This window comes from Vanessa tameamea, chromosome 5, assembly GCF_037043105.1.
Source record: "Vanessa tameamea isolate UH-Manoa-2023 chromosome 5, ilVanTame1 primary haplotype, whole genome shotgun sequence".
NCBI classification, from domain to species: Eukaryota; Metazoa; Arthropoda; class Insecta; order Lepidoptera; family Nymphalidae; genus Vanessa; species Vanessa tameamea.
Genome location: NC_087313.1, coordinates 11,218,277 through 11,231,954, shown reverse-complemented (window position 1 = coordinate 11,231,954; position 13,678 = coordinate 11,218,277). Strand labels below are relative to the sequence as shown.

At 31.1% G+C, this 13,678-nt stretch overlaps 1 protein-coding gene across 2 annotated transcripts; it reads left to right on the top strand.

Annotated features, from left to right (window-relative positions):
- The first annotated feature begins 3,091 nt into the window (after positions 1-3,091).
- LOC113392337 (protein obstructor-E) lies at positions 3,092-13,266 on the top strand. 2 transcript variants are annotated; one of them, XM_026628720.2, is made up of 5 exons: positions 3,092-3,322; positions 9,463-9,672; positions 10,406-10,594; positions 10,679-10,889; positions 13,053-13,266. In XM_026628720.2, exons 1-5 carry the CDS (start codon positions 3,127-3,129, stop codon positions 13,105-13,107), a joined length of 861 nt encoding a protein of 286 aa, XP_026484505.2. In that variant the 5' UTR covers positions 3,092-3,126; the 3' UTR covers positions 13,108-13,266. The 2 variants fall into 2 exon arrangements, with proteins under 2 accessions (XP_026484505.2, XP_026484504.2); XM_026628719.2 differs by lacking the exon at positions 13,053-13,266 and adding an exon at positions 11,803-12,567.
- The last annotated feature ends 412 nt before the right edge of the window (positions 13,267-13,678 follow it).

Here is a 13,678-nt window from a genome sequence, read left to right as displayed (position 1 = left end):
GCTTAATAACTTACCTGACTTAAGAAGGATCATAAGGTACTGGGTTCAATTATTTCGTCGGAATCAGTAAAATGCTATAAAGTTTTTCTGTCAAGAAATTTCATTTGGAATTTTTCAAATTGACAATGTTTACATTCCCATGCTTCGAAGTGCACGTAAAAAAAAAAAAACTGTATTGCACCAAAAACTGAAACGCAAAACCAATCAAACTCAAAACCTATAAATTGAGGTCCTAGATTTTAATATTTAGGGAATCTGTGTATGTATGTATATTTATTTTGTAACACTTTAAGATACGGACTTTGATAATGTTCATCCGAAATATGGGTGCGTTATTAAGACCAGATTAAGTTTCTATTTATTTCTGCTTGTTAAAACTAGCTGTGTTTCTCTAATTCTCGTACGTTGCTAAAAGTGGGCGCGTAAGTACTAAGTATATTACAAAATTATAAATAATAATAACAATCCGTTGAAACGCAAGCCGGGGATTAACTAATGACTAGTAAAACCTCGTTTTATAGTTAAGTATAATGTGACTAGATTAAGTGGTACCTCGAATAAGTCAAACTATTTATAATGAAAATATTTTTTTTTGTATTTGTTACTGGGTCTGTCAAAATGTTTATAGCCTTCCATCTCACATTGATAATAAATCATTAATTTATCATCTTCTTCCGTATTTTGTGAGGCTTTTGTTCCGATTGTGTAACCTATCCGTGTGAAATCTTGTATTATTGTAATAGAATATGTATAAGGAGACAAAGTTTAAGAGGTAAACATTGTTATATAAGATAGTAGGCTTAGTTTTATCTGTTATATAAAAATAACAATGATATGTCTATTGCTCAAATCTTTTATATTTGTTTCGTTTTTGCAATTATTATTTACATTTTTTACATAACATTAGCAGCCTGTAAATTTCCCACTGCTGGGCTAAGGCCTCCTTTCCCTTTAAGGAGAAGGTTCGGAGCATATTCCACCACGCTGCTCCAATGGGGGTTGGTGGAATATACATGTGGCAGAATTTCGTTGAAATTAGACTCATGCAGATTTCCTCACGATGTTTTCCTTCACCGCCGAGCACGAGATGAATTATAAACACAAATTAAGCACACGAAAATTCAGTGGTGCCTGCCTGGGTTTGAACCCGAAATCATCGATTAAGATGCACGCGTTCTAACCACTGGGCCATCTCGGCTCTCTGCAATATTATATTGATATATATTTAAAAAAAAATGTTTTTATTAACAATATAGTCTGTATGTGTGCGTCTAGAAGTGACATATTTATTAATTTGGTACTTGATCTTTAATGAAGTTTCTGATAAGTTAGAGTATGGAAATTTTAAATATAGTTTAGAATGGGATTATTATATTAAAAATCTTTATTATAAATACATGTATTTATTTAGATGGTAATTATACATATAAATAAAATATAATAAACATTGGTAAAAATTATTAAAATGTGTTAAGGTTTAATGTTTTTTTTTTTCAATCAGTTTCAGGTCTGAAAATTGACTGTCCAAAATTATCAGTAGCATATGAATTCATCTGTCGGCACTTCTTGTATCATACACACATACATATGCATAATGCACTTTTTAACAGTCGGAGAATCTGTAATCGAGGTCACGAACTTTGCAATTTAGATGAATATACGCGTGTCATGCGATCCGAAATTATTTGGCATTTTAGTAACTTGTGAAACTTTGTTGTTGGATAAGATACTCGTTTTTAAATTAAGTCTAAGATTATATTAGAAAAAAAATCTTTATTTCAATTTTATTATGATAATTTAAATTAGTATAATTACTCCCTAAACATAAAATGTTATGATGATGAATATAAGCTCACCAGGGTTTTACGGTATATCTTTTTTTTTTTTTGGTCGAATACGTATGCAATTAGGCCGCTTGGTTGCAAGTGGTCACCCCTACTCATTGACATTGGTACTGTAAGAAATATTATTCATTTCTCATATCACCAACGTGCAATCAAAATAAAGAACTAAGATGTTATGTCCCTTGTACCTTCAATAACACTGGCTCACTCACCCTTAAATCCCGCAAAAAAGCAATACTTACTATTATTGGGTATAAAATAAGCTTGCGTAAAGCTCTACTACCAAGAAAATATGCACTCAAAAATTCTGATAGGTATATAACAATAAAAATACAGACTCAACTAAATAATATAATCAACACAGTGACAAAATTATTGATGATATGGAAAATAATTACACGTTACAATTATTTTTATAAGCTTTTGTTTAAGTTCACCTGTTAGTATGTTTGGATCTCATCTTGCAACTGACATTTTTTAAACACTTTTGCAACTAGTGACAATAAAATAACTAGTACACTAAATTGTATTCATTTTGGCACAGAGATAAAATTTAAGTTTTTATTTAAAAAGGTTTCTTTAATACCGACTTATAACTATTTGTTATGGGCTCTTAGAAAAAAAAATAGTGAGTACGTATGCTTATTTAGAATGTTGATCGTATTTAACCCTAGAAGTTCTTCCTTTTAAGACCAAGTTACCATATTTTATTCAAGGCTTATTATCTGAGGGTCAATGATTGTACTTACGGTGTACGAGATTTATCTCGTTGATATAAAAACTTTCACCTTCACTGATCAAGTGATGCCCTTTATGAAACACACTGTATAATATTCACGACGTGATTTCAAAATCACGTCATTCATGAATATGAAAAAGTAAATGTTTACATTTAAAACGTATTATTTTAAAAGCTGGGAATTTTATATTACGCATATAAAAATGTAATTTAAACTTCACATAAGCAAATTTATAAAAATATATTTGTTAAAGTAAATAAAATATTTGTTTAAACATGACTTTACTAATCAAATAACTAGTGGGTTTATTTTTATTTTTTTATTTCATTTATATTATTATTTAGCATAATGAACCATGCTGAATAATAATCAAAATGCATATTTAAAATATTAAATAATAAAAGCACAATTTTGAATAATTGTTCATGGATATTAAATAAATGTTACAAGTTAAGCGTCAAAAATTGAAGTGTAGCTTACTCTACAGGAGAGTTAGAGTCTGATGGTATAGGGAACGCGGGGCCGGCGCGGGCGCCCGGACTATGACGTCGCTTTTCTACAACGCGGCGGCGGCGCGTACGCGGCGTTCGGCTTCCCGATATAAAAGCCTCCACCGCCCATTCACCCGCCCGCAGTGTGTGCTAGAACGTTACAGTGACCACTACTCCCGTGCAAGGACTTATTGTTTAACCATGAATTCACGGTGTTTATTAGTGCTAGCAGCCGCCCTCGGCGTGGGTACGTAGAATTTGAAATATTTAGGGTGCGGCGAAGCGAGCGGATAGTGTGTGTTAAGAAGGATCGATATTGTGTCAATATGCGATCGCAGGCTATAATTGCGAACGCGAAAGCTGTTAGTGTTATCGATATTGGTTTCCACACTGCTTGCGTAGCGGCAGAAAGTGCTATGAATAGAAATTGCAGTCATTTCGCTCTATGGACATACATTACGTGTCCCTTTGAATGGTCAATGTTGTTGTGTAGATAACATCACATGAAAAAGCATTCATCGTTCATTTAAATAGAAAAGAATTATTCAATACTCCGAAGATGAGTTTTCATAATCATTTTGATTTGAATAAATAAAAAAAAAATATTAAAAAGGAGAAAATATATGTAAGCAAATACAAAAATAGCCACATTATCCACCGCTTTTCCGCTTCTCCATTAGCTTATAATAATAAAATTTGTGATTAAAATATAATCCTACACCTTACGAAGTAAAAAAAATATATATCAATTTTACTCATATATCTTTTGAGCTAATCTCAGATTGAATAATATATTCGTTCATTTTCAAAAAAATTTTAAATGTATTTGAGTACTTGAGATTAAATTTATTTCAGATTATAATAATAGCCCAGATAATTTAAAAAATAGTCACTAAGTTAATTAGATATACTATACTATAATTTATCTTAAAGCGACGTAATCTGATAAATGAAGCAATTAATGCTAACGCCCCCATTAACTTTCTAACCAACACATTCAATTGCATAATACTGCGTACCAAAATACAAATATTAAACAGAACATCAACAGCAAAAACTCTGTCAATAAAAAATATATCCCGTAAATACAAGAAAAAAGTATATAAAAAAAAACTTTATCGTGACATTTCTAATGAAAATTGCATAATAAATTAATCATATATATATATTAATACATTCATAATTTATATGTTTTGTAACACAAATCGTTGAGCAACATAAAGCAATATTAAACACTTTCAAGTCTATTAACTTACTATAATTATAATAAATAGATCGATCAAAAATAAAAATAAATCCTTGTATGTTCGTCATAAATATAAAAGAATTATTTGGTTATTTTATGAACTTATTTTCCAAAATTATATTAAAGAAAGAGTACGTAAACAGTTGACAGTTCAAGTTCTTAAAGTTTTACTTGTTCAAACGTTCATTTTAAAAATTAATGAGTGCTTACTGCTTTATTAATTATTTAAAAAAAATAATAACTATTAATTAATATTTGAATAGCTTAATCGTTTTGAAATATCTACATATTTTATAAAAGTTCAATGACATATTTCATAAATATTTTTGAAATAGTTTATATATTTGTCAATCTCATTGTTTTATTACATTTTGTAATACTGTAGGTAAATATGACACAATGTGCATAAGTTATTATTGAAGTATATATTTATTATGCAAAAGTTATTACGAAACAGTAATAGAATTTAAATTGTTACTCATCCTAGCAGGACGTTGTTCCTTTCATCGATTCGATTATGGAATTTAACAATCAATCGTTATTTCTGGCACGTACCCAGTTCTCACGAAATTGCTACGTATGATTTGCGTAATATACTTTTTAAGTTATATTTTATAAAGCAATCATTGCTAAAGTTCTTAAATAGTTCGTAAATAGATCGTATCGAAATAATTTTTCGTGCTAACCGATAACTATAATGTCGAAGTTGCAACAAAGGGTAACAGCACAAATTGGTTGAAAATAATATTTTAAAGACATGTAAAGATAATTACGATTTTAAGTTCACAAAATAATCGATCGCGAAATTTTATGGTCATTAAAATTAAATATTCATAAAGTTATTATTGCGTGAAAGTATTCAATTATACAGTCTCGATGTGCGTGTTTGAATTTCTCAAGAATAAAGAAAACTCGGTGAAAATGATCACACTGGTTGAGTGCACAGACGCACGAGGCCATCATTTAATCGTTATATTTATTTTAGATTTATTATTAGATTTCGAACATTATCTTGCTATTAAAATTATACCGTCATTGATATGAGAGAGCCAGTGTTACTAGGACAGGACAAGTCTAGTTCTCATTATTGGCGATGTGTTAACGGTATACGAAATATTGATGCCGTTTCTTCTCGCTGGAGGCTGCTTTCCGAAACGGTGGTAGTTTTTTAATATCGACGATTCAAAAACGCTTCGTAGTGAAGTTTACTTGAATAAAATTGATTTGATTTATATTTTGTTCCATGCATATATATTGGCGGTGATGACCTTATTATCAAGGGGTTTACTGAACGTAAGATTAAAAAAATATATGTTTAATTGGAGATTCTAAACGAAACAATGCAACGGAAGTTTAATTGTTTTGTGCACAAAAATTCTTTTTTTTCAACAATGATACCCATACCTAACAATACGCTGTAATTCTGTTCATTCTTGTATGAAGGTTGTGAGTTGGACACTATACGTAATTAAACGATATTTTAGCTATGCATTTCCGTAAGTCACTTTACAGTTATGAGACGTCAAATAGGACATTGAGGCCGACTGACAATCATTCTAACTCAGTACGTCCTTCGATGGCATACATATCCGGTGCTCATTGTAATTGATATTAAAATATGCTGAAAATTTAAAACGATAAAGTCCTAAGGATACTAAATCGTTATCGATTATTCGAAGAATCCGTGCAAGGCTTTAGACACATAAAGCGGATGCATTATAGTGTAAATTGTATATGTCACGTTTTATAAATAGTGTTATATTCAATCACAAAGCATCTCGAGCTTATACTGGTATTATTCGTCGGAGATTGTCTGTCCTTCGACACGATGATATAAATAGACTCACGCGGCCCTTGTATTGTATTGTTTTTATTCTTCAGGTACACACATTGCAATCTTTTGTATGGAAATCCATGCGAATCAATGAAATTCATCATGGAGATTAAATAAGCATTTATTTAAATACTTAATTTAATTTGTATTTAATAAATAAAACTATTATCATTATAAATTGATAATACTAACATTAAGCTTATATGAAAATCAAGCAATCAACAAATATATCGTATCAATTTTACATTATTATGTGTAAACGCGACTTTTCAGAGAGCACGTTTTCATTATTATTTGTAGTTGAATAAAAAGTGTATAGTGTGGTTTAAGTGACGAAGTCGTGCGAAAAATTAAATTTAAGATGATGTAACTGTTACGAGACAGCTAGGACGTGTTATATGATTACCGTGACTGCTTAGTACTGTTTATTTTTTTTCTAGTTTATAATTAAAAAAAAAAAAGACATATAAAATCTATTTTCGATTTGTGACCCGAAACAAAATATTTGTAATAATATATTGTTTTTACATTTATAAGGTAAACTAACTAGACTTTATAAATTATACTATTAGCTAATTCCTCGCCTAAAGAGATTATTAGATATACAATATACATACTATATATGTATGTGATAGAATTTCATCTGATTCACGCAGGTTTCAACATAATGTGTTTTTTTATATCCGCTTACGAGATAATGAACAGGAAAGATTAAATGTTAAAATAATTAGCGGGTCAGCCGAATTTAAACTTGTAATCATCGGTTAAAATGAGTGCTATATGGTCATAGCTTTTATCTTACAATAACTTTATCGTAACGAATTTCAACGAGGAAGTATTGTTATTAAAAATAAAGAATTTTAATTATGTTTTAATTCAATTTAAAATTCAAAGTAATTGTGCTGAGAGAAATCCAAACTCCTTTCACTACACACTCGACAATAACTGTTATCTAATCATATTTAAATGTTACATAAAGCTTCCATAAGATTCAGGTCTGCTCTTATATTACTTATACATTTTGTCTTACTCGAGACTGACATCTTATTACTGTACGATCGAATATATATCTATAAAAGTTCTCAATAATACTAACTGTTTATAAAATACATCAATTTAATGGTTTGATCGTTAAAGTACCGAGATTTACCGAGATTAATACCGAGAGGCAAATTTTAAGCATGCGTTCTCTGATATATAAATAACTCCTGTTTCACCTATTTCGTAACATAGTAATATATTCAAAGTATTAAATTATCTAATAAAATTATATATGCAAATTAAAAAAAAAATTAACATAAATATATGTAAATAGATGACATTTTATATAATCGATCAAGTTTTTGTTAAAAATTCGGCTAAAGGTCAATCGTGGTCGTGATGAGCGCCGAGATGTTAAGGAAATCGAAAGTTACACCCACATTAAGCTGGTTTTGCGTCAATTGTAAACTTTCACTGTACCACTTAGCACTTTATGACCTTTACGATAAATATTTACATAATCATCATCGGTTTTATGTAATTCGTGTTTTTATATTTGGTAATATGTTGCCTTGAGCTAAAATACAAAATTGTGTGTATTCATTTTTTTTTAAATTAAAAATCTTTATAAAAATTGTGTTCAATTCGAATTTCCGAAATAACAATGGCGTTTATACCTAGCTTATTTTAAAGGTCGAATTAATTACGGATAACAAGAATGTTATAGACAATCGTCAAACCACATCAAAGCTAAGTATTTGTGTCACGGAAACATGCAAATAATACAACCTGCCACTGTTATACAATGTACTCGACATAGATCAGTAATTATGTCATGCCGCAAACTGCGCGTACGCTCGACCCACAGGGCTCGGGTGTCGCTTGCGTAAAGCTCCACTGTGCATACGCAGTGCTAATTACACACATCATATATTGCCTTGAAAATATAGGTTATGACATGCTTTCTCTTAAAACGAAATATGAAATTATACAATATTTTGATATGAAAAAACAGCGAGGTAAATAATTTTAACTAGTATCAAGACAATTAAATCGCAGTATTTTATATTGTATTCAATGTTGAACACGTAAGATTGTAATGTAATATTTTTATAAACGCTGGTTATAAGTGACAATTTTATACATTGACCGGAATTAGTAATTGATTTATTTCAAACTGCGGTTATTAAGTTTTAATCTTGTGTAATGTGTTAGTTGTTAACCTCGCTTCCGTTAAATTTCAATAAACGAGACTGGCTGCCTTCGCTTATGTAGATGAGCTTATGGCATTTTTGAATAGAAAATTAACTTACTTGTTTTTTTCCAAACAGTGCTTTTTAATGTATGCAACCAATAAAGAGAACGTCCATAATTATTTTAAGTATTCCTTGTCTATTCTAAAACAATTTTAAATTGTGACGTGTTACCGTTTCGTTCAAAAACGTTTACATCTAATTTATTAGAAATGTTAGGTTTATTACTTCCTAAATATTAAAATTTCAAAGGTAATATAAAAATATAAAAAAAGATAATATATTCGTCATTAATTTAGTAATTTTCACATTACATAATTTGATGTTTGTAGTTATAAATGTCATATTGTATTGTGAAATACCTTAGACGTTCTTCTTCTTTGCAAATGTCAACTTGTACATAACCGGTATAGCATGACATAAGATACACAGAAATACGTAATTACTTTAACGAAACGTAATTGATATTTAACGGATTTCTTACAAATCAAATACTTGGAAATCTCTAAAAGAAATCTATAAGGAGCCGAAATATAATTGTTTCCAGTTGAATTCTATTTTTTAAGAAGTGTAACAACATGCTATGTAATTAAATATAATTAGTACAAAACATTTAAGCATAGCAGTCGTGAGTAATTGATTAATAAATTAATTGAGCTCTTTTTTTTTGGTGAAACTTAGATAATTAGTGAGAGATTTCGTTTAGGATATTAATAACTCATATCCAGTGTCGGTTTTCTGATAAATCGTAAATTGGTATGAGTAACAATGAGTAGGTTAGTGACTAGTACGTTGCTCAACATAAGTTTGTCGCGTTGCATTCCGCGGAGAAAGAGCGGCCCTGCCCGCGACCGGTCTGTTGCAAAATCTGTTGCGTGCTATAATCACAGCTGAGTAAAACCTGGAGGTGACTTGTTTCGAAACTACATTATGAATTTTAGAAGACGATTTGAGATTATCTGGGTTTATTTGTATATGTATATTTTATTCATTTAATTTAAATATAAACGAATGTAAATTTTCTAACACTTGTATTAATAATTTAATGTTACTTTCTTTTGTTTTTGTTGTAGCTGTTGCCCAAGAATCCTTCAAATGTCCCGATGACTTCGGCTTCTACCCTCATCACATCTCTTGTGACAAATACTGGAAGTGTGACAACGGCGTCGCTGAACTGAAGACTTGTGGTAACGGACTCGCCTTCGATGCTTCTGACTCCAAGTATTTGACTGAAAACTGTGACTACCTCCACAATGTCGAGTGCGGCGAGAGGACACAACTTGGTGAGTTATAAACATTTCAACTATTTTTTAAAATACAATAAAAAAACGATCTTGACAAAAAAAAAATTGAATAAAAGGCAAACCATTCAAATTTTGTAAAATAAATTTTGAATGTTCTCAAAGATTTTTTGTAATAATTTTAGTACCTTGATGACAATTGCTTGAAATATTAATGTACAAGATTATTGTGACCTTGTAAGCAATGCGGAAATACAGCGAAACAATTTCATTTTAAGGATCGAGATGTTTATTAATCATACATTAAAATAATACTAATAACAATTATCATATATTTTACTTGACCTAATGGTCAAGGTTGGAGAATATATGATAATAATGTGTAACAAGTCCTACCAGGATGTAACTGAAGGTCACTTGGTTAATGCCTACAGATGGATACGAAGATTTGACATTTACGTTTGCATAAATTCCATAATACGTTCTATATTAATAGCCTTGAACTGGTGAAATTTATTCAAATTGGTCTACGTAACAGTATTTAAAAACGAACTAGAAAATATCTTTAAATGTTAATAATATTGTGTAATTTAAATATTATTATATGAATCAATAGGTCACTAAGGTATATTAAGTCGAAGATACTCTTATTATGACTTAGATACAAAAGTTCCTTTATAGTTTACTCGGATTACGCCCAATAACATTGATTATTATTGATTACCATATATTATATTGTTACTGACAAAGGTTTAACTTTGTCTTGTGTCTGCAGAGCCCCCAATCTCAACTCCCCACTGCACGAGGTTATACGGTATCTTCGCTGACAATGCCAAGTGTGACGTTTTCTGGAACTGCTGGAACGGTGAAGCTTCCCGCTACCAGTGCAGTCCTGGACTCGCTTACGACAGAGAAGCCCGTGTGTGCATGTGGGCTGACCAGGTCCCTGAGTGCAAGAACGAAGGTGAGCTACAGTACAGCTATCGATCAAGAAGTGATTTGGTTATCTTTTTGACCTAATAATAACGATACATCTAATGTTTCTCAGAAGTAGCAAACGGTTTCTCTTGCCCCGCTCCTGGTGAGGTTTCCAACGCTGGATCTTTCAGTCGTCATGCCCACCCCGAAGATTGCCGTAAATACTACATCTGTCTTGAGGGAGTAGCCCGTGAATACGGTTGCCCGATCGGAACCGTCTTCAAAATCGGTGATGCTGATGGTACTGGTAACTGCGAAGACCCCGAAGATGTTCCCGGATGGTAAGCTTTATAACACTTAAACTAATCTCGTGAACTTACCTTCTCATTCAAGTAAAACTTTTTTTTTTGACTAAACAACTTGAACTCTATTTACTTCTAAACTCACTAGTTGGATTCCACTGGTGGTGTTTTAAAAGTCAAATAACAACTTTAATTTTGTCCCTGTAACCCATTGTCTTCCTTGTGACTAACCATACATCTGCACATTCTACTGCGATCGGTACATATTATGCGTATGAAGAATAATATAAATAATGTTAAGGTAAATAAAAGCACGTCCATCTAAATACTGGAGTAAAAAAATGCGTTATGCCGTTTACAGATGATGTAAAATATTTAGGTCATACATCAAGTCCACAAGGATGAAGAAGATTCTAGGGTTGTTAATGTTATGGTTTATTCACGTACAGCTCGTGGTCAATGCCGACGTGTAATGGAGAATGATAATGAGCGCTTATTTAATCTAACGTAACATTTGTGATGACGTCTAAAACTAAGCTCGCCATTACGTAAATTAACACCAATTTACTATTATCTATAAAAAGCACGTAATTCGTTAAATAAATCAATTGTACCGGTATAAATTAATACAAACGAAGGTCGTTTCTTAGTTTTTTTTTTTTCGAACCAATTCAATAATATAAAGAAAAATAAAATTTCTCGAGTAAAGCGAGCGGATAGGTTTTAGTATTCTTGTTGCCATTTCAAGGCAGTTCACTCGATATTGAGCGTCGTGAACGAGTTCTTGTTACACAATTAATGATACTCTTAGTCACAACTTCTCGTAGTAAAACTTGCTAGAATTGTAATATCCTTTTATATAAGATTGCGAAAATATAAACGTTAAAATATAAAGCTTAGAGTAATTTAGTTGGTAGAAACGAGAGGTAGTAAGGTTGGCGTACCTTTTCAGCGAGGACTACTACGGCGATTTGGATCTGAAGTCAATCCGCAAGAGCGAACTGCTCGCCGGCCTCCAGAGCACCGGAGCACACTCCACCCAGCCCAAGATCAAACCTCGCCCCCAAAAAGAAAACTAAATACTCAACTTCCCACCCCCTAACCTTATAATACTCACAACTTTAAGGTCCCAACACAGCACGAGCAACTACAACCTGAACAGGTTTTCATATTAAATCACAGCTCAGTTAATAAAAAGTTGCTATTGATGTGTTCAAGACTTAATTTCAGGTTCAAATTCGTATATTTTAAGTGAGTGAAGCCAATTTGATTTGTATTCATTTCCAATTGCCAAATACTTTTCTCGTTGTAACCTTTGATAACAGTTTCGGAAGGCAGGTTAGAAAGTTTGTAGAAAACATACTGCGGTAGCTATATTTATTTTATATTATACGTAGATTTGATAGCGTCCTGTTGTTAGGTAATATCGAGATCGAATTTTACCACGTCATGCTTTTTTTTTTATAATAGAATTGTAATTTGTTGTAATTAAGATAATTCTGTTTGAAAATGGGTTTGCATTTATGAGTTTAAGATGTGAAACGATGCAACAGGACTTCTAATTCAAAATCAACATTCCGATTGTACCAGCCACGGCCTTGTAAATAACTTATATACTGTTTTCTCGCTGCGACTGAGTGTTGTTGTTCGATATAGAAACTGTAATACTTAAGATTTATGTTTAGTGATAAAAATAAACAAAATATATAAAAAAAAATTATAATGTTGTGTGATTTTCGTTCTTCTATAGTTGCACAATGCACGATGTCTCCCTGTAATATAAACTTTCACATCCACTCTAATTCCTATTTTACTGCATTCACTTTCTAATAACATTTTAATACTATCTTGTATCTATTTCAGTAATTTCTTGTTCTCTTAGTCTGTATATATTCAACTAGTAATACTCGCCAGCCTTTTGCTCTACAATACCAAAACCGTTGACGGTTTTGCTAACAAGAGGTATGTATCTTCGTATTTCATAAATCTTAATGGTTATAAGCAAATTTTTCTAACATTTTATCGGAAATTAATGGTAATTTTAATTTGGAAATTAACTAACGACATATGTGATTATTTGTGTAATAAACAAAATTTTGTTATCTGTTTTAAGACTTGTATAAATAATTATTTTATTTTGCTTGAAGTCTAGAATTAAATGGATAAGAGCATTTTTATAACACTTTTTTGATTGTTTTACAGCGAAGATTACTACGGTGACGTCGACTTGAAGGCCCTCAAGAAGTTGGGATTCTGAATGTCAAGGAGCGACTCCAAGGACAGACTGAAGTTAAACCCTTTTGATTTGCTTAAAAAGTAAAGCCCTCTTCAGTCTTTAGAAAAGTTTAAAAAACGTGATTATTATATAAGTTCAATGTTCAAAAAAAACATAATTAGCACAGAAAATTAATCTGAAGGTCAGTCTGAAGAGGCGCTCGAGTCGGATGAGATTTAAAAAATTAGAAGAATGCGACGTCTTTTGTTTTTTAAATATGTTTTCCAGTTTTTTTGTCAAAAAATTAAACTTCATGGAAATGAAAATTTAATTGTTGGCCAAAAAATCTTAAGAGTTGTCGCTTTCAAAGTAACCACTTTGACATGGTACCATATGTCGTGGTGCTGTGTCGAAACGAACAATGTTTTAGTCGTTAAATCTAGTTGTAAGTCTTAAATAAGTCAATATTTTTTTATGAATTAATGTAAATAAAGTCGTAACCAAAAAAAGCTTTTCATTTATTATAAAAATGTCAATAGTCTTTTGAAGATTTAATTTAAATATACTTTTTTAGAAATTACCAAGTTAAGGTTATTCATTGGCATACATCATA